At 42.5% G+C, this 21,482-nt stretch overlaps 1 protein-coding gene and 1 non-coding gene across 5 annotated transcripts in view; one reads left to right on the top strand and one right to left on the bottom strand.

Moving 5' to 3' along the window:
• The window catches only part of PKP2 (plakophilin 2), a 109,060-nt gene extending 92,876 nt beyond the window's left edge, over positions 1-16,184 (bottom strand). Inside the window, exons 1-3 of one of the 4 annotated variants that reach the window (XM_029955103.1) lie at positions 15,916-16,184; positions 3,172-3,284; positions 1,754-2,454 (exon numbers count right to left, since the gene is read on the bottom strand). In XM_029955103.1, coding sequence (XP_029810963.1) covers positions 1,754-2,454; positions 3,172-3,284; positions 15,916-16,138 — 1,037 coding nt within the window. In that variant the 5' untranslated portion in view covers positions 16,139-16,184. Of the gene's footprint in view, positions 1-1,753; positions 2,455-3,171; positions 3,285-3,843; positions 3,994-12,633; positions 12,902-12,927; positions 13,032-15,915 lie in introns of those variants that run through there. The other 3 variants (XM_029955105.1, XM_029955104.1, XM_029955106.1) reach the window with 3 other exon arrangements.
• TRNAK-CUU lies at positions 2,987-3,059 on the top strand. Its single transcript has one exon. It is a non-coding gene; the product is annotated as a tRNA-Lys (tRNA).
• Positions 16,185-21,482: the final 5,298 nt, after the last annotated feature.

The raw sequence follows: 21,482 nt of genomic DNA, 5'->3' as shown, positions 1-21,482 counted from the left end.
TGGACCTCAAGGGTGTCATGCTAAGTGAAATAAGTCAGGCAGAGAAGGACAGATACCATATGTTTGTACTCATAGGTTTAACAGGAGACCAGGAGAAACCTAATGGAGGACCAGGGGGAGGGGAAGAGGGAAAGAGAGTTGGGGAGAGAGAGGGACGCAAAACTTGAGAGACTACTGAATACTGAAAACGAACTGAGGGCTGAAGGGGGAGGGGGGAAAGAGGTGGAGGTGGTGGAGGAGGGCACTTGTGGGGAAGAGCACTGGGTGTTGTATAGAAACTAATTTGACAATAAACTACTTAAAAAAAAGGGAGAAAAAAAATAAAGAATTTAAATGCAAAAAAAAAAAAAGAAGTCCTGGGGTGCCTGGGTGGCTCAATCAGTTAAGCATTCGACTCTCAATCTCGGCTCAGGTCATGGTCTCACAGTTCGTTGAGTTCAAGCCCCACATTAGGCTCCACGCTGACAGTAAGGAGCCCACCTGGGATTCTCTCTCCCACCCCCTCCTCCCTCTTCTTTCTGTCCCTCCTCCATTTGCACTGGCTCTCTCTCAAAATAATAAATAAACAAAAAAAAAGGAATGTTAGAAGTCTCATGCTCAGCTTTGCTTTATAAAACATATTGCCCGCTTCAGGATGAGATGAATCCTAACATCTTTTATCACCAGGGCCTACCCAGTCAATGAGTATTAAGTCAATTTCTCTTAAAAGGGATCATGAGAGATGACAACTTCCACTAAGCAATTTTAGAAATAAAAAACCCCACATAGTTAATGTTTTACCATAATAACACTACATCATTATTTTGGGAATTACTGATTTAATAATCAAATAATGTCTCAACCTTTCTCATAGTAACTTCCTCCGTGCATGAAATTTGTACTCCATCATTAAACCTTAATAAGAGTTAAGTTCCAACAGTTAGATTAGATGAACCACAAAGTCAATACGAGGCAAGAGAATGACTTTGAGAATTTGATTATTTCAATGTTTCAGTATTGCCAAAAAATACCCTCCAAATCACTGCTGCTAGAAATCAGAAAGTAAAAGCACTGGTATCAGCACCTAGAAATTAGCTGCTTTTGCTTACTTAAGTCTCCATCCTTTTAGGACAGAACTTCATAGCATATGAAGTTCACTCTTAGCACGGGCAATAAGCATTTTTTCCTTCTTCCTTTATTTCAAGAAATGATTGAGCAAATGCATGCAAGTACCCATTTCTTGGTCTCCTTTGGAGTTAGCTCCCACCCAGAGCAGCTTTTCACACAGCCAAGGGGTGGCCAGCCTTTCAGCCAGCATCTAATTTGGAACAGACAGACTAAATGTCACATTTCACCACAAAGCTGCCATAGGAGCAGGTAGCTTGGCCCCTGTCCCTGAGGTAAGTAGGCTAATCTGTCAACTAGGCAGCTGCCTGAAAAGTCATTATTTTTTTTTAATCTTTATTTATTTTTGAGAGAGAGAGAGAGAGAGAGAGAGAAAGAGGGAGGGGCAGAGAGAGAGGGAAACACAGAATTGGGAGCAGGCTCCAGGCTCTGAGCTGTCAGCACAGAGCCCAACGCAGGGCTTGAACCCATTAACCCAGAGGAGTTCATGACCTGAGCTGAGGTCAGATGTTGAACTGACTGAGCCACCCAGGCGCCCCTGATAATCACTTATCTCTGGAAGCCCCAGAAGTGCCAGCTCACACTCCAAGGGCTGTGGGAACAGAATGTGCTGGCACCGAGCGTCCCACAGATTGACGCGGGGACTCACCCGAGCTGGGAGTCAGTGAAAGTGCTTCTCTCCGCGAGCATGTTCCCACTTGCGCCTGCTGCCACTTGTCCAACCGTCATGTGGGTCCTCCTCCCGCCCGAGTCCACAGTGACGCTGGGCCCGGCTTCCCTCACCATGCGGGTGCTGTGGAAGGAGCTCTGACGCCAGGAGGACCGGGAAGCCCTGTTCTGAGTGACACGCTGCAGGGGCACCAGCGGCCTGACCTGCCCAGCGGCAGGCCCTGAAGTCACACAGTTCTCTTTCTCCAAGAGGTTGCCCATGCTGTGACTGGTCCCGGGCCTGGGGTACGTGAGCACCACCGGGTTGATGGGGGCAGAGTCGAAAACGGAGTCGTCGGCAACAGACCCGTATTGGCACTGTCTGTGGTAAGTGTCATAGTGGCGGGGTCTGCTCGTGGCCCCGGAGTGACTGACACCCACGATCTCTGAGCGAGCATATCGAGGCGGCAGAAGGAGGGTGGACCTCCTGCTGTCGTGGTGCCGCAGAGCGCGCCCGGCCAGGCTTCTCTGGCTGTACTGGTAATCGCTGTGCGAGTAATGAATCCTCTCAGGGCTGCTGTCTGGAGAAATCTCGAGTCTCCTCAGAGGCTGCCTCAAGGATCTCTCTTCCGCTGACTTCTGTGAACTGTACTGCGCCGTTCCTCTCCCCCAGCGATTTTCGTAAGAGGCGGTGGTGCCCGGCTGCCGAGAAATCAAGTTTAAATGAGGCATACGTCAGTTGTCATCTTTGTTAAAGACCAACCACTCCAGGACTGTTACACAAGGTGTCTGTGTCTAAATCACATGAAGAAGTTGGCCCCTTTTCTAAAAAAGAGACTTCATTATTTGTACTGTTTTGTACTAAGTTATTTGTACTAAGATTTGATACTATTTATTTTACGATAAAATTTTTTTTAGTATTTATTTTTGAGAGAGACAGCAAGAGAGCAAGCAGGGGAGAGGCAGAGAGAGGGAGACACAGGATCCAAACCAGGCTCCACACTGTGAGAGCAGAGCCCAAGGTGGGGCTTGAACTCACAAACCATGAGATCATGACCTGAGCCAAAATCAAGAGTTGGATGATTAACCGACTGAGCCACCCAGGTGCCCCAGATGCGACACTATTTAAAGTCCCCGTGTTCCATGGTGTCCACACAAAATCCATCTTCATATAATTCATTTAGGAAATTGCAATACTTGGGAAAGGTAAATATTAAAAAATAACGGAAGGGGTGCCTGGCTGGCTCAGCTGGTAGAGCATGTGACTCTTGATCTTGGGGTCATGAGTTCAAGTCCCATGTTAGGCACAGAGCTTACTTAAAAAAATAAAAATAAAACAATAGAGATCTACAAAAAATATGGATGCTTAAAAATGTTTCCATGGTAATCTGATAAGTAGGGTTTTCTTTGATGTCCTACCTTTAGCATGTCATAGGTTTTAGGGCCAGGAAAATGTCCACCAGCAAAATCATTTTCAACCATGTGGAGGTTATAGACATACTCAGGAACACTGCTGGTTCGGTGAAGATTTCCTGCAACCAAGCATATAATAAAATATTAAGTAGGCCAATTGGTAGTTAAGGATTATACAGTAATATAGTATATTTTAAATTTAAGAAATCAAGACCAATACCAAGTATTAGTGTTTTTAAGTGTTGGCTTAACATCACCCTTAGATGTGGGAAGTGATGAAAGATTATCACAACATTCTTCATACACTTTTCAAAATGAAAGTTGAAAAAATAAAAAACTATTTTTAAAAATTAGTTATTATTTATTAGCTTAGGTGGTGCATCCCATAAATTTTGTTTCTTAAGTCAGAGGAGGAAACCTCTATTCCCTGGGTGGAATTCAGAAGCGTCCTGAGAAGGATGCAGGTGTGGGCAATAAATATAATGGTGACCAGTGTTAACAGTGACTCAACACGACTAGATAAAAGAGCCTGTATAAACAGTAAGGTGGGTCAGTGTGGTTAAAGAAAACGTGGATCAGCTTGAAAAGGGCCAAGCCTGGGGTTGGGGTATTTGTAGTGAGTTAGGCAAGAGAAGAGATCAACCTCTGAACTACAGATGAGTGCTTCTGTGGACTTACCCAACCCAGTTTGGTTGTCTAATCCGGCCCCCTCCCGACAACACTGAGTAGGCGGCGCCGGGCCTGCTCACTCGGTGAGGGCTGTAGAGACTCTCAACGGAGGCAGGCCTCTTAAAGGACTCCTCTTTGAGGAGGGGGCAGTGGAGGACAGTCCTGTGACCCGCTTCTACCTCCTGTATCTTTCTCTCAGTGTTTTTTAAATGTTTTTATTTTGAGAGAGAGTGAGCAAATAGGGGAGGGGTAGAGAGACAGGGAGAGAGAGAACCCCAAGCAGGCTCTGTGCTGTCAGTGCAGAGCCCGATGTGGGGCTCAAACTCATGAACAGTGAAATCGTGACCGAATCAGATGCTTAACTAACTGAGTCACCTAGGTGGCCCCTTCTCTCGGCTTTCTATCTGTTCTTCTTTTATAACCTCCCACTGCCTTAAAAAAAAAAAAATCAAAATAATCGCAGATCTGTAAAAACTAGGACATTTCTGGTTCCCTGATTTTAATCAAAATTTCTTTTTCCTTCAAAAATCAGAGGGAAAAGTACTCAATGAACTCTCTCAGGTTTCAGAGTCATGAAGGATGTGGGGAATAAAACAACACAGGCAGTGTCTTTCCAACGCATTTGGGACATACCAGCAAACTTTCCCGACAAGATTATTATAAAGTCAAAATTTCAAAGGCTAACAATAGATTCACGTTTTTTTAATAGAATCACATATTTTGAGGGGGTGGGAGGATGGAGACTGTCGTTGTCAGAGAACTAACAAGTATGAATCCATTCCAAACTGTGTTTGTGCATGTGTCTCATTTCCCGGAGCCAACCAACCTAGCTGGTAAACAGTTTCAGGCCTCAAAGGGTCCTGGGGAGACAGCCACAGGCTTATAACTGTCCCCTTTCTATAGGCCAGGGAGGGTGAGGTAAGCCAGGCGCCTGCTGTTTCCAGGGCCTGATTTCTCCAGAAGGGCAGACAAAAGGCTAGGTACCCCTTATTTTAAACCTCAGTGACAGAGAATGTCTGGAACCTGAGCACTGAATGAGGGGAGAGAATTCTCTACGGCCCGCAAAGGCTGTGAAGCCCTAAGGGCTCAATTCTCAAAGCCCGCCTGAGGCTCCCGGCCCAGCCTGCCAGAGCTGGCCTAGGCCCCAGAGCTCTGCCCCCAGTGGTCCTCTGTCACCCCTGCTCTCCACCCCAGCCTATCAGAAAAGCAGGGCGGCAAGGGGCCTGCTGGTGTGGAAAAGGAGCCCAGCTGGGCAGGTGCAGGGAACATCCTGGCTCCACTCCTGAAGATCTGGGACCAGGTGCCCTTGGTACTAGGGACGCAGAAAGGTGGGACAGGCGAGCGGGAGAGGCAGAAGCATGTTCAGGCTGTTCCTGGCTCCAATAAAACAGAAGTCTTTTCCACAGATGTTGTGGCCAAGTAGAAAATTATTGATATATATCAAATTTATTGTCTTTCAAAAAAGTAGTTTCAATGGGGCGCCTGGGTGGCTCAGTCGGTTAAGTGTCCGACTCCGGCTCAGGTCATGATCTCACGGTTCATGGGTTTGAGCCCCGCATCAGGTTCTGTGCTGACAGCCCAGAGCCTGGAGCCTGTTTCAGATTCTGTGTCTCCCTCTCTCTCTGACCCTCCCTTGTTCACAGTCTGTCTCTCACTGTCTCAAAAATAAAAACATTCTAAAAGAATTAAAAAAAGAAAAATAGTTTCACAATTTTAGATTATATGAAAACTGAATATAGGAGCCAGGAACAATCCTAAAGGGGAAAATACTAATGACATATGTGGATGGTAACTAGAACAATGTATTCCAGTAACACGGTGGAAGATGTAAAGGTGCAATTTAAAAAAAACCCAAGGAAGTTTCTTCAAGGGGCCCCTCTAGCCCATGATCACCCCCAGTGTCAAGTATTACTCTTGCCTCACTTCCAAAACAACGCGTAGACATTCAGGAAAACAGTTAACAGGGGACTACCATTTGCAAGCTGAGGTTCCCGCAAGGACTTTTGGAATGTGTAAGAATCTATGGAAAAGATCCAGTGAAACAATGTATCCTACCAAAATAGCTAATCAGTGAATTTTACAATCAGGCCTCCTGAAGCAAGATGTTTAACTCACATTGTTGCTGAGGGCTTTAAGGCTTTTTAATAACTCCTTATATCTCAATATTACTTCCTTTAAAAAAAGATCTAATTATTTTTATATGTTTCTTTTCAATATTCCTGTTATGCCAAGCCAGACACCATCATCTCCTTCTATAAATAGGGAAACTTAAGTTACTTTATTATTTTCAAATGTTTGTTTTTGAGAAGGAGAGAGAGAGCAAGAGTGAGAGAGAGAACACAGGGAGGAGGAAGGGTAAGGAGAGAGGGATACAGAGGATCCGAAGCAGATTCTGTGCTGAGAGCAGAGAACCAGGCATGGAGCTTGAACTCAAGACCCTTGAGATCATGACCTGAGTCAACATCAGATGCTTAACCAACTGAGCCACCCAGGCGCCCTACGCAATTTACTTGCTTTAAATTGCAAAGCGATTTTGTGTCACATTTGAACTCTGGGTTCCTCATTTCCATTGGTCTCTGCTATTTGACTGCTTTGTGGTCTTTCTGAAACGGCCATTTGCCAAAGTTCTGGCGGGGTTATTATCATAGGGGTGGATACGAAGACCAAGAGCTATTATTCTCTTTCCTTGACAACCTTTACCTGGGTAACTCCAAATACTCTATAACTATTAAATCTTTATTTCCTGACATAAGTCCTTATAAGGATGTCTCTCCTTCAGTTTTCAGATCAATGAACTGAGACCAGTTTACTGGTTCCCAAAATAACTATAACACAGTTGGGAACGAGGAATAACATAAGCTTGGATCTTCAAGCTGCAGACTCTCTTCCTGTGCTGGGAAGGCTCTGATTCCTGGTACTCAGCTTGCAGGGTTCTCTGGTTAAAGGGCTAATTAATCTCAAACAACAAGTAATGCAGAATGATTCGCCTAGACAGTCATGAGTTTGAGATCAGTGTAGTGGATTAAAGATGAATTAGCAGCTGTATGCTAATATTTTAAAGAAATTTTGAACTGGGTGGAATTTTTTTAAAAGATATATATTAATCAGGATGGAACCTAATCTCTTTAAACAAGTCCTTTTCTGTTCAGAGGATAAAATATGTAATGATGACTACTGAACACATATAACTCAGCCATGCCCTTCTCCAAAACCAAAAACAACAGAGCAAACAAAAACAGCATATTTATAGGCACATCCTGCTTTAAATAAATCTAACATGAAAATTCAGATCTTCTAACATGGAATATTAAGATATCCTTATATTTCAAAGTATTTGTTTACTTCACAAAATAAGGCAGGCATCTTCCCTAAATGGAAGAATCTATGGACTTGGCCTGGCACCTCCACTCCACTCCTTTCTGTGCCAAGACAAATCACTCAGATGCCTCAGTTTCCAGTTACTAACAGGGTGGCTGAGACAGAGGTTTACCTGAGGAAGCATATATATAAGTGCTTTTTAAATTCTAAAAGAACATGCAAAAATGGGATTGTTTTTAAAATTGAATTTGGGGAAGCGCCTAGGTGGCTCAGTCACTTGAACATCTGAATCTTGGTTTTGGCTCAGGTCATGATCTCATGGTTTCCTGGGTTCGAGTCCCACATTGGGCTTTGTGCTGACAGCATGGAGCCTGTCTCCCTCTCTCTCTCTCTGCCCCTCCCCCACTCACAATGTCTCTGTCTCTCTCAAAATAAACTGTAAAAATTTTTTAAAAAAATAAAATTAAAAAATAAAATAGCACTTGGGTTACAAAAGGATTTTTTACACTTTTTCATGAATTAATCTGTTCTAGAATGAGGGATAAACTAGTGTACGTGCTTTAAATTTACACTATGTTGTATCTCAGAGTTTTTATTCTGGTAAATTTACCAGTGACATTGAATTTAACTTTTTCTGATTATTTGTGATTAACCAGCCACTGAGAATCACACAATACTGTGGTTTTTCCAGCCATTTCATTTGTACAATGGGTAATGTGCTTCTAGAGTTCCCTAAAGAAGGTGATGATTTATAGGAACTATTTCAAATTAATATTACTTGGGCAACATTACCCATACCTTTTTTTCTAAAAATGTCATTGACATTTTGTGGAACCCACTTTAAGGGAAATGAATGCGGTAGTTACAGAACAACTTCAAACCCCACCTCCACAAATAACAAGCAGTTCCGGTCAAAGCAGTGGTAGGGGTACGGGCAGTGATGGGAGTTAATTTTGATGGTGGAAAGATGCCAAACTTCTCAGAAGACTGCACAGCTATAGGCCTCACAGGATAATGTAATTTTCTCTCTTTCCGGGTCTGAACGTTAATCTGACAGGGTTCCCTAAGCAGCTGATGGGAGAAAATATTTAAGTTTCTGATTATGGATGCCTGTACTGTCCAAAATAATGGATTATTGTTAGGGTTAAAAATAAACTAACTTCCATAATCGGTTGTTTGTTTGTAGATTTTGGGAGCAGCTTTATTACCTAACTGGTTAAATTTAATACACTTATAAAATCAAATTGATAAGCTTCTACTGCGACTCTATTATCTATATCTGAGTACATTAAAAAAATCAACTCCATCTTCCCTCATGGCAAACAGACAACTGAGAACAGCTAAACAGGCAAACAAAACCTTTATACAACCTGCCATTGGAGTAGTATTTACATTCAGAAAAGCATCTTTTCTTTCCAGCTTCTAGCACTCACTTCTTGTGACTCAAGCATGGTTAAAAACCTGATTTGACCATAAGAGGAGAATTTGTAAAGCTAGAAATGGAAGAAATTCCTGTGAAAACAGGTAAGGCTAAATGTATACAGAGAAATCAGCAGGTGTTCACTACTAGCGTTGATTTAAACGCTACCCTTAATTGTGCTGATGCTCACAAAACGTTGCCTTCACAGTGTGGGCTGACAATGGTCTTGTGGAGGAAAGAGCCTGGAGGTCTAAAAGCTATCACCTTCTTGTACTTGGCCTTGCACCAGCAACCTCTGGGTAACCGCAGTTCTCTTCACACACCTTGGAAAGTTTTAACTTCTGGGCATCTGGGTGGCTCAGTCAGTTAAGCTCTGACTTGATTTCCTCTAGGGTTTGGATCTCACAGTTTATGGGTTTGAGCCCCATGCTGGGCTCCGCACTGACAATGCACAGCCTCTCAGGGACTCTCTCTCTGTCTTTCCCCTGCTGAGTCTCCACCATTATGCTACCCCTCACTTGCCAGAGCTGGTCTCTTCCCTCCTGATTCACTCAGAGGGGCTGGCCCTTCTCCTTTCAAATCCTCCTCCCACCAAATCCCCAGATGTATTGTCAGAAATCCCCTGCATTTTCCAGGTTTCTCTCTTCCAGAAACATCTTACGTGACTCGCAAATATCAAATCTTTAACTTGCATTCAAGATCCTTCTCTACCCTCTGAGACAGGGTCTATCCAAGGACACAACTGACCTGAGTTTGAGCAGCAGGTAAGGGTTAACCAGGCCAAGAGAAGGGAGGACTGAGGGCCGCAGGAATAGGAACACAGAGGAAGATAAGTCACATGTGTTTGTTTGGTGGGGGCGTGGGAGGGGTGGTGATAAGATGAAGTTTGAGAAGTTGCAGGCATCAGACGCTGAAGAACTGGGAATGCCATACCGAATGACGATTTTACTCATAGTAGAAAGCTATGTAGATAACAGCAAGGAACCGAAGGAATGTAAATCAAGAAACGATGCAGAGAGACTTCAGAGAGTTTACCCCAGTAGTGAGATGGAGAATGGGCTGGAATGAGGCCAGATTAAAGCAGGAAGAGTTTATCTTCTGGGTAAATTATGCATCCTGACGTAAAGAATCACATCTTTCACTACTGTTCCTAGTACAGTCTTGCATCAGCACTTGAGGAGTTAATTGTTAATTAGCCTATTTCCTTACACATTCAAAATATCCTAGTTATACAAATTCAGTTTGCGTTTGATGCTTCGGGTTGACGTGTATCCTGTGGATCGCCACAGTGGGGCCAGAATGTGAGGACGGTAGTCACATGTGTGCTCTTGCCTTGGAGTGGATGGAAGGTGCTCAAATATTTTGTTTCTCTGTCATTCTGGGAATAGGAAGAGGAAGAAAAATTTCTTTCCCCCTAACGAAGGCAGAATCTTTCTTCCTGTGTAGAAAAGCTATGTTCTTTTTGGCAAAGTTGATTCCACACCTGGATGCTAAATATTTATTGTCATTCTCTTATCTGTATGGCTTGAATATTTTTCTGTAATATTTTGGTTTTCTCTAAGTTCCCAATATCTGTCAAGAAATGGTCCATTTGTTTTCCTCAAAGACAAAAGGTAATCTAATACAATAATTCTCATGGGATCCTCCTCACTCCCACCGTAAGGAGGTTAGTCAGATTTAAGATTTAGTGGAAATAATTTATAAAGCTTCTAATGAGCAATACTTTCTTTTGAAATTAAGAGACTGCACACCTTTGATCATGACGCTTCCTCAATTAACACTGTTAAGTCAAAATCTGATTATTCCAAGTAATAAATATATGGATTCTCTTAAAGCAAATTGCACTTTCAAATGCTCAAGGTTCTTTCTTTCTAAATATGCCTTTTAATCTAAGTCTACATATAAAGTTCCCTACCTCATTTTAAGCACTTGAGAGAGCATAACAACTGTTCTTATGTCTAACATCCAATTGCCACTAATAGCATTACGCAAAAGATAAAATAGATTTTTAAATATTTCTAGTATAAGAGGATCTGAGGTGGTTATTCTTTTAATTTTTAAGATTATTTACTTATATTGAGAGAGAGTGAGAACAAGGAAAAAGGGCAGAGAGAGAGAGAATCTCAAGCAGGCTCCATACTGTCAGTGCAGAGCCCGACACAGGGCTCAAACTCACGAACTGCAAGATCAATACCTGAGCAGAAATCTAGAGTCAGACACGGAACCGACAGAGCCAGACAGGCACCCCTGAAATTGTTATTTTTACCATAAGAAGTCAGGCAAGTGAGCAGCCTCACTCTAATGCAAAGATTAAGTTTTCTCCTCATTTTTCTATTTCTGTTTGCAACACTGCCTTTTACTGTTTACTTTCCCAGGAGTATGGTATTTACATCTTCATACATTTATGTACATGCACAAAATAGCTGGAATCCAACATCTATCTCAGAACTGCATGATTTTAAATTCTTGAATATCATCTGAGATGGAACCAAATGATCTTTTATGGGACTTATCAACTCTGTTTTGTAAATTCCAGAGATTCTAGCAACATATGTATTTATTATATTTCATCACTATCAGAGGTAGGTTGCCAAAAATACACTCATTCTCTTAGCAAAAATAAATAAATAAATAAATAAATAAAGCTTTTACTGATCAGACCAGAAATTTGATTTTAGTGTAAAATCAATGTTAACTATACCTAAAGATGAAATAATGCAAATATTAATATCCTTATTTGAATACATGAGAAAAAAGTTTTAAAGCTGATAAGCGAGACAGCCCCTTAGAAGAATGAGCCAACAGGAACAACAAATACCTAGAATATCTAAGTCAAGTGTACCCCCCTCCCCTCTGTTCCCATGAATGGAACCACTAGGACAGGGCACAGATGACATTAAAGGAGACTTTTGAAACCGTCAATAACCGTCTTCTCTTGAAGAAAATGTCCTGCATTTTCTCTGTGACACATAGAGCAATGAATTTTTATAATCAAAATCAAACACTGTTACAGCTCCATTGATTCTGAAAGATCCTAAGACACTCTCACTCAAAACGTTATCCATAAACAGCATGTTCTCACTTTTTCTAAGGATGTGGAATATACTTTTTGTAATTGTTTTCTGCTAACGTTCTATCTCCTTGCAGTAACTATAATCAAAAGAATTTCTAAACAGATAAACAAACAAACCCCGCACACTTTTTTTGTACTCACTGCAATCGATTTGCTAGACACTAAAGAGTGGCCGCCCATGGGCTTTTTAGGCAGACACAGAGGTATCTTAAATCAGGTGATGCTAGTGATGTACTACATTCAGAACAGCGTATCTCTGCCACCCCACCATCTGACTCTTTCCCCCGCCCCTCCTGATCGCTCCCACTTTCTGAGTGACTAACCACCTGGCTCCCAGAACTGCTTCATTCCCCGAATTTCGTTTTAGGAAACAAATAATTCATATAGGATTTGAACAATCACCCCACCCCAACCTCACTCTCCCCAATAATGCCTACTGCTTTTTTGGCTTCCTTAGCCAATTTTCAGTCCCTTCTCCAGATTTTTGTCTGATCACAGATATTCAAAACATCTTGACCAGAGAAACTACGTAAATGACATGACCAAGTTTTTATGGTGAATTTCCAAAGGAGGTGAAAACTTTATTAGGCTATTGTTCACTGTGTTTATGAGTATTACATACAATTTAAAACATGACTGTTCCTATTCAAGCACCCTGGGGAACTGTGTAATAAGTATAATACTACTTTCAAAATAAGTGTAATAAATAGGCTATGGACACTTAAATTTTTTCATTTGCTAATACTTGCAATTCTTAAATATCTTCTCTATGATGTTTGTAAAATGATTTTTAAAATTCCCTAGAATACACGGATTTCACAATGTTACTACACACCTCTGATCTCCTGTCCCTCTAACCTCCCCTCCACCACTTCCTGTCCCTCCCCCCCACTCACCTCCTAAGAGTTACAGGCAACTTTAAAATGTTCAGCGTGGCAGTTTAAAACAGCAACAAAAGTTAGAATGATTTACAATGAAAACCACCCACCTATACACTGAGGCATTCAAGACCCTTGCTGGTTATTTATCAACAAATCAGCCTCATTTATCGCATCTCTGTTTTCAGCAGATTATCTACTGCCTCAGTCTTGCAGGTATGTCAACAATTCAGAATTCTCCAGGGCTCTGGAACTAACAGCAGTTAACACCAGGGTCATTTCTTCCCAGACTTTCTTGTGTTGATACAGGATTCTTTCCAGACCAGCACTATTTCAACAACTGCTTGTCTGTTTCAACTTTAGAGACATGACAGTAACACAGAAATACTAAAAACAATACTCACAACCATCACGAGTCCCCCAGGCCTTTTCAAAGAACTTTAGTTAACATACAGGAACCATCCCTGGTAATTGTTCCTTGGCATGACATGTTAAATTCCTTTGAAGCCGATTTCCTTTTTAAGTCTCAGAAAGCTGAGGCTTTAGAGTAAGTAGGTGTTGTTAGCGGCCTTATCTCTCGGCCTGACTTGTACTTCTGTGTAGGCTGCTGAGTGTATTTCAGCTTGCAGGGAAGCTCCTGTTGTAATCAAAATATTTCAAACACTTTGTTCCTTAGTATAAGGCAAAACCATTCAAGGAGTTGCCCTACTCATTAGAGCAGAAGCACCATGACATGATTTGTTCTCTCCTATCGATTCTGTGAACCATGAAATATTCCTGCTGCTCTCTCCTGGAATGCTCGCTCCGACCTCTGTCCCATATCCAGCCCTACTGAATCTCTGAGATCTAAAATCTCAATTCCTCTCAGAAGCTTTTCAAAATTCCCTTCAACTAGTAGTCTAACTCCTACTTCTAGACTCCATAATATGTTCTTTGGGTTTCTTACTATTTTCTATTTGATAACGTATTTTTTTAAGGGAGGTTTCCTTTTTCAGACTTTAAACTTTGTGCCCGAAAGCAAACAGAGTCTTATGGGTAATTCAGAATCTGCACAAATGCCCCTGAAGTACAGACTCATTCGGTAGTTCCTGAATTCACCAAGCAACAGGAATTCACCATGGTGGATAGAGGGAAGACAATTCACATGTGGGTTTGGGGTCAAGCATCCAATAAATGTTCAGAGACTGATGCATTCTTCATAAGTAAAATGGAACTTCATCTCTCTCTTATGCAATTGTTTTAAGGATTTAATGAAATGAAAACATAGGAAGATTTTAGAACAGGGGTAGACAAGTAGATGCTCAACAGTGCTCCCTTTTCTTCTATTCATTTCCCCCCTTATTGAATAGTTGATGTCTAGTTGCTCTTCTGGCTAGCCATTTTCAGAGGGCAAGACAGAACATACAACGTGCGTCCCGTGTGTCCCCCCAAGAAGGCCCTAGTTTGGTTTCACTTTGCTGGACCTGCAGAGACTAACAGGGTGCAATGATACCACTGGTCAAAAATTGGCCTCAGTTGTCCTGGAGTCTTTAGTCAGACTCTCAAATGTAAATTTAGGTTCTTTTTATTCCATGCACTGTGGCAGTTCAGCGTTACCTAGACCTCCCTACTCTTAGAATGACCTCAGTTTTTTTACTTAGAGGAAAATGAGAGGGGATCAGGAAGGCCTCGGGGTCTAATAAAAATCCCATTTTGTTTTAACCCAAAAACTTAACAATACAACTGATGAGTGACTTAAAAATTTAGGCTTGGTGGTTTAATGTTTTATTTATTTTTGAGAAAGAGAGACAGCGTGAACAGGGGAGGGTCAGAGAGAGAGGGAGATACAGAATCTGAAGACAGGCTCCAGAGCCTGATGCTGGGCTCGAACCTACACACCTGGGCTCGAACCTACACACCGTGAGATCACCGTGAGGTGAAGTCGGATGCGTAACCAACTGAGCCACCCAGGCACCCCTAGGCCTGGTGGTTTAAATATCAATTCTGCTACTTTCTATCTGTGGGAACTTGAGTGTTACTTAACTGCTTAGTTTCCTCATCTGTTAAATGGGGATTTAAACACCTACGACATAAGCATTTTTTCGAAAGCATAGTAATAAATGCAAACCACATAGTTCAATTTGTGGCAGACAGCAGGCAATTACATTAACTACAACCATTAAACATCTCTTTGCCTTTCAAGTACTTAAATACTGACTGCCTGATCTTTAGGATTCTTTAACACAAACTGAAAACAATATAGCTTCCCAAGGACAGCTGTTTTAAATCTTTGTTTTGGTCTGCAAGTGTTTTTTTTTCTTTTCCTAATGGGTTCTACGTTTGCCATTGCCCAAGTTATAGTTCAACATTGCAGGAAATAAATGGATATCCCAACTTAATTGTTCAATTTCTTTCTTTTTTTTTTTTGCAGTAAGTCCATACTGCTTTTATAATATAATAAATTAAACAATAAGTGTTACTGTGTGGCTCTGATCATCTGACTTTTAGCAGGGGAGAAAATGATGTATCATGTTCTCTAATTTTAACTGGCTTGCCGTCTTCCCTTCCACCTCCCCTATCAATTAATTACTAATATAATGCTGTTGTTTTTTTTAAACCACTTTCTTTCACTTCCACTTTTAAATTTTTGGAGAGACCAGGGCTGTACCCACGAGGACTTGTGCAGGGTGCAGCAAGGAAGGGGAGGCTGCTGCTGGCCGGGCCAAAGTCCCCTTCCTCTTCTTCCTCCTCCTCCGCTGCAGCTAGTTTGTCTGTTCCCTGGCCCAGAGCCTCCTACTCAATTTTTTCACTTCCTAGATCAACCACTCCTCCGCTCAAAGGGTGGGAGCGCCCCAAAGTACCTGGGCGAGGCACCACAATCCCAATTTACAGGTTGGAAGAGGGAGGGCCAGTACTTTAAGGTTTTCTTTAAAAAAATTATGGAGGGGTCATAGACTCTTTAAAAAAAAATCTAATAAAAGCTAGAAGCATTTTCTCCCAGAAAAAAAATGATATCAAATTTCTGCAATGCTTACAGACTCCCTGAGCCTCAGATTAAGTCCACAGTATTGGAGGAGGGAGGAGGGAGGAGGGGGGGTATTAAGGAAGGGGTGAAAATCTTGCACTGAATTCTTTCACATAGATATACACGTGCATCTAATATATGTAGATACATATACGACGAAGCTGAGTAAGCTTTTAGAAGAATGCTTTTCCCAAGTCAGTCAGTCCGAGTCTGGAGGAGCGGCGAGTCATACAAAGGGACGGCGAGCAACAGGTGGGCAGAACACCAGGTCCCGCACCCTCAGGAAGCAATGAATCGAAGCAACAGGGCGCGGAGAATGAGGGATGGGTAGGGGAAGGGATAAGGGGTGGGATCGGCGCTGTGCGGGGAACCGCGGGGCTCCACTCACCGTTGCCCACCGAGCTGCGGCCCTTCCGGGCCAGGGTCTGCTGCACCTGCTCCTGGATCCGCAGGCTCTTGGCCGCCAGGCTACTGCGGCTGCTGCTCCCCGCCAGCTTCAGCTTGGCTTCGGAGGGCAGAGCCAGGCTGGAGCTGTCTAGCTGCCCCAAGATCTGCTGGCCCAGGACTGTACGGATGTAGCCGCACTCGGCCGGGGAGCCGGGGGCTGCCATGGGGCCGGAGAGGCGACGGAGCCGCTTGCCTGCCGCGAGACCTGCGGAAGACGCTGCAGCAGAGCCCAGGGCACTGGCGCGAGCCCCGCCCCGGTCCCGCCTCCAGCCCCGCCCCCCACGCCTAGTGCAGGCCGGTGCCGAAGGGAGCGCGGCCTCCGAAACCGATGTCCAGCTTTTTCCTGGGCAGGGGGCGCGGCTCTGGCCAGGCACGCGCACTTGGCCCAGGAGCTGGGGTGGGGCCGATCGCGCGCGCCGACACCTGGTGAGTTGCAGGCTTCAGCCGGGAGGTTCGGGAGGGGCGCGGTCCCCTCCCCTCCGCCCCCGGGGTCGCGCAAACCTTCCGAGTCACCTCCGGTACCGCCTGCAGGGGCCGCGCTGTGCTCGGGTTACAGTGCTCTGCGTCCGCGCAGCTCTGGCAAGGGATGTGATTTCCGCTTAATTGCAGAGCGGCCGCCCTTCTGGCAGGTGTGCCCTGGAGAGTCAGTTCTGATCCTGGGCTGCGATTTGCCTCTGGGATCCCCGAGTGAGTAGCCTATCTGGTTAGGCAGGCTCTGTCAGACTGTTTAACATTTCGTGGTTTTCCTGGACCTGAGGGTGAGAAAGGTGGGCAGAAAGGACAGTAGGAGGGAAATGTGCCAAAAAGATGACGTGTGTGAAATAAAATACTTTTTTACATAGTTTTTTTTTCTTAGTACAACTTCAGGAGCTATGTACTTTTTGCACAGATGCTGTCCCAGAAACATATGTTCTTCCTCATTGAGAGTTTCTGTTTTCTCTTGTAAATACACAAATTGTACCCAGTACACTCTTGCTCACCCACTCCCTTATGAACACACCCACACAGAGAAACTCCAATAAGAGGCGCTAGGGAAGAGTAGCTTTTAATAGGTGATAGTGTTTAATAGCCCTGCTAATGTTGATTAAGTCTTGTTTATGGGAGGCTTTTGTAGGAAGCCCATGGAAATAGCCTCTTTCAATCAGACTTTTCACAAATGATGTTCAGCATGCTATTAATTATGTTTCACCTGCAGGTGACTACTGAGAGAACTTGAGAGCTAAGCTTAAGAGAAAGGGTCTTTGACCTTAAAGTTTACAACCTGAGCCACTTGTCCTGATTTTCCTCTTTGGACTTGAGAGGCAGAAAGAAAAACCTCTATCCCATCCCAGGTATTAAGTAAGATAATCCTTCCTTTGATTGCTTGGGTGTGTATGTTCACTTTCCCTCAAGCACTCAATTACTGCAAAACTCCATTTATTCAGGCCTGGAGTGGCTGGAGAACACAGCTTCCTCCTTGTCTTGTGCATCCACCTCTAGGCTTACACACACACATAATGCTTCCAGGGAGTGAAGAGGAAATCGAGGAGCCCAAAGCCTAGACAACAGAGTGGTGATAGTTCTGCCACTCTTTCTCAGCTGGCCAGAGGCTAAGGCCTTGTGGAATGTGGTGTGTAAGTGAAGCCATGTGGATGGTGGGTCTTAATGCCTTACAGCAGGACCAGTCCTAAGGTAGATTATACCCTGTGAAGAGTTCAATTACATAGCCAGAGGTAAACATTCAACCCTGATGCTGAGATTCAATTGAAAAGATCAGTGACCTGAAGGGGGCGTGATGATAGATGCTTCCAACAACAGACTCCGTTCCTGTCCCCTTCTTTCTCTCCGCCACTCCTACTCCTGGCCTCTTATTACAGCCATGGAAATGCTGCATTGAAGGTCATTTCAGTACCAGCCCCCATAGAGCCAGCTGAGGCGTCCTGGGTTTTGTGCCTGGAAAGCCATAACCTACAAGGTCAGCTGTGTTCCCATCTAACCAGGGGACTGGAGAGGAATTTTTCTCATTTATTTTATTTGCCTGAGCCAACTTGGTTTACTTTTTTTCCTCTCAAGTAGTTTTTTTTTTCTTTTTAAGTGTGATGTTGTAATTGATTATCCTCTTAGGTAGCATGTAAAAATATTGTAATAGGATAGGACGAAGCTGGTTGAAAGCATTACTCACAGTTTGTGAGAGGTGCAGATCTGTGGTCAGATCTTAATTTGCCCTTTATAAACAGTGTGGCCTTAAGCAAGTTTCTTTATATTTTTGAGCCTCTATTCTCTTACCTGCAGAATGGGAGCAATAAAAGGACTTACCATAAAGTGCTTCTGTGAGAATTAAATAGGTGGTTCATATGAATACTCAATAAGTAATTGCTTAATACTGTTTAACAAACGTCTTCCTGGGATCCACTTTTGGATTTCCTCAGCTCCTTCAGGTCTTTGCTCATATGTTGACTTGTCTTAGTGAGGTACGTTCACACACCCACATTCAACACAGAGTCACTCACTGTCTCCCTTTGCTGCTTAATTTTTTTCCATAGCACTTATTTTCATTAAAGATGGTTTATGTTTCAGTTATTTAATTGTTTACTGTTTCCTGCAAGAATGTAAGCTTCATGAAAGCTGGGATGCTTCATTCACTGCTGTTCTCCAGGCCCTAGAGTAATGCACATGGTACATAATAGATTTATGTTGAATGAATGAATGAATGAAGCATAAAAGAACTTAGTATAAGGGCACCTGGGTGGTTCAGTCAGTTAAATAAACAGTTCTTGATTTTGGCTCAGGTCATAATCTTACGATTCATGGGATTAAGCCCTGAGTCAGGCTCTGAGCTGACATTGCAGAACCTGCTTGGGATTCTCTTTTTCATTCTCTTTTTTGCTGCTTCCTTGCTCCTGCATGCACATGCATTGCACGCTCTCTCACACACACAAATAAATAAGCATTTTTCAAAAAAAGAACTTAAAGGCCTCAGTCTGTTAAATATCTGCCTTCAGCTCTGGTTAAGATCTCATGGTTTGTGGGTTCGAGCCTCGTACCAGGTGGTCTGCTCTCAGCACAGAGCCATTTTGGATCCTCTGTCCCTCCTCTCACTGTTCCTCCCCCACTTGCATGCTCACTCTCTCTCTAAAAATAAATAAACTTAAAATTTTTTGAGAGAGAGAGAGAGAGAGAGAGAGAGAGAGAGAGAGAGAGAGAAACAAAGCATGAATGGAGGAGGGGCAGAAAGAGAGGGAGACACAGAATCCCAAGCTTACAGCTCAGAGCCTGACGCAGGGCTCAAACCCACAAACCGTGAGATCATGATCTGAGCTAAAGTCAGATGCTTTAATACTGGGCCACCCACGTGCCCTAAACTTTAAAAAATAAAAAAGAACTTAGTATATTATGTCGTGTATAATGAGTGGCCAACAACTATTAGCAATCATTATTTAGGCTTTCAAACTCTTTTGGTAACATGTTATCTTTTAAAAAGTCACATAGATATCATTATATACTCTAGGTATTCTACCAATTAGCTATGTAATATTCCCATAAATAAAAAAACAAGCTAAGCTAAAATAATTTTTGAATACTTTCGTAATTCAATGGTTCAGTAGAACAATCTCTGAAAATAAGATAAACATAAATTCATTAAAAAGATATCTTTGAACATGAGAATTCTATTGAATAGCAACAGTTCATCCAAAGTGAGGAAGTATGCCGACTGTGGTATTGTGTCCCAAAACACACAATAGGTGTGTTTCTATTCCTACAGAGTACAAGTCCTGTCATGTTCTTTGCATTTCCGGAGAAAACTATTTAGTTGACTTCCTAAATTGTGAGCAAGCCCTGAGATTACCTGCTAAAGATAGCTTCTGGCCAACAAATTGTGAAATGGAAATAAAATGCTGTGAATAGTTTTGTGGTGTTTGGCTGTTCCACAGTCTGCTACTTTTTAGTATCTTGGTTCAGCTTTGAAAATGCTTCACTTCCTTCATTTGTAACATTTACCAACAGAAGCCAACCAAAGGGGAAAAAAAGTAAAATCACATCAATATTGAGGTGGAATGTAAATAACAGATAACTGAATTATGAGGTTACTTCTGGAAACTTGAAATAAGGATTCCAAAACATCTTGAGTTTTAAATTTGCATTTTTATCCGATTTATATATTATAGCCTATAAGCACTAATATTTTATTGTTTTCAAACCTACAGTTAGGATTATCTTTATTTTTCTTTAACCATTTATAAATTCCAATATGGGAAATTCCAATATTCACAAAATTCGTGAAGTTACTAGAAGACTATAGTATACATTTTGGAGCAGAAATAATATTTTAAACTTTTTTCAATGTTTATTTATTTTTGAGAGAGAGAGCACAAGTAGGGGAGAGGCAGAGAGAGAGGGAGAGAGAGAATCTGAAGCAGGCTCCAGACTCCTAGCTGTCAGCACAAAACCTGATGTGGGGCTTGAACCAAGAACTGTGAGATCATAGCCCGAGTCGAAGTCAGATGCTCAGCTGACTGAGCCACTCAGGTGCCCCCAGAAATAATATTTTAATGAAGAACATTAAAGAATCTTAATGGCATCAAAACTCTTTGATTCATATTTTTAAAAATAAGCTTTAATATATTTTCATGAGTGTCTTCTCTCCTGAAACATTTTCCTGTTACTATTTGCAGGTCATTAATATCTATGTCTTTTAAAAATATTTCCTAAATTAGTGTAAGAGACCTGGAAGATAGATAATTTTGAATAAACCTCAGGTTTTATTTCTCCTTTGAGCAAATGGATATGTTGCCAAGGCAATGAGTAGCAGTGTTATCATTAGCCACATACAATGAAAATGAATTAGCAGAAAAGGAAGCTCTGAATACGTAGGCACTGAACACCTAATGGGACTTTCAGTGGAAAGGAGGGTAGAGGTGTTTATCTTTAATGCAGATGTCCATTTTGTCTGCTATTTTGGCTACATCGTCAGTATGTAGGTCTGAAAATTATTCTTTTTAAAAGACCTCAAATGTGACGGGAGAAGTAGAAACCAGGTGGGCCATCATGAGGGTGGCAATGAGCAATTTGTTCAAAGTTACTGACGTTTCGGAGACAGTTCCATTAGGGGCCACGCGCTGGCTTAGTCGGTAAAGCGTGAGACTCGATCTGAGGGTTGTGAGCTCAAGCCCCACATTGGGCACAGAGTTTAGTTAAAAAAAAGAAAAAGAAACACAGTTCCTTTAATCATGACTCATGGGCACGTATGAGCTCACTACCTTCTGGGTGGATGACCGCAGTGTTCTATAAATGGCTGTCAGATCTTTCATCTGATGGACACAGAGGTGGAAGGGAGGGAACAACTTGATTGATTTCCACCGTATATTCTTGATTTAGTAAGAGACCATGTTCCTCACTTTGTCTCTGCCATGGAGCCTAGCAATGAGATAATTATCAGGTGCTCAATAAATAGTTTATTGAGTATAATCTCTCACCTATAGGCATTTCAGTCAATTAGTTTGCTTCTGAGTGGACTCAGGTGCAGCTGAG

This window comes from Suricata suricatta, chromosome 10 (assembly GCF_006229205.1).
Source record: "Suricata suricatta isolate VVHF042 chromosome 10, meerkat_22Aug2017_6uvM2_HiC, whole genome shotgun sequence".
Classification (NCBI taxonomy): Eukaryota; Metazoa; Chordata; class Mammalia; order Carnivora; family Herpestidae; genus Suricata; species Suricata suricatta.
Note: the sequence above shows the minus strand (reverse complement) of the source record. Positions and strands in the feature narration are given on the sequence as shown.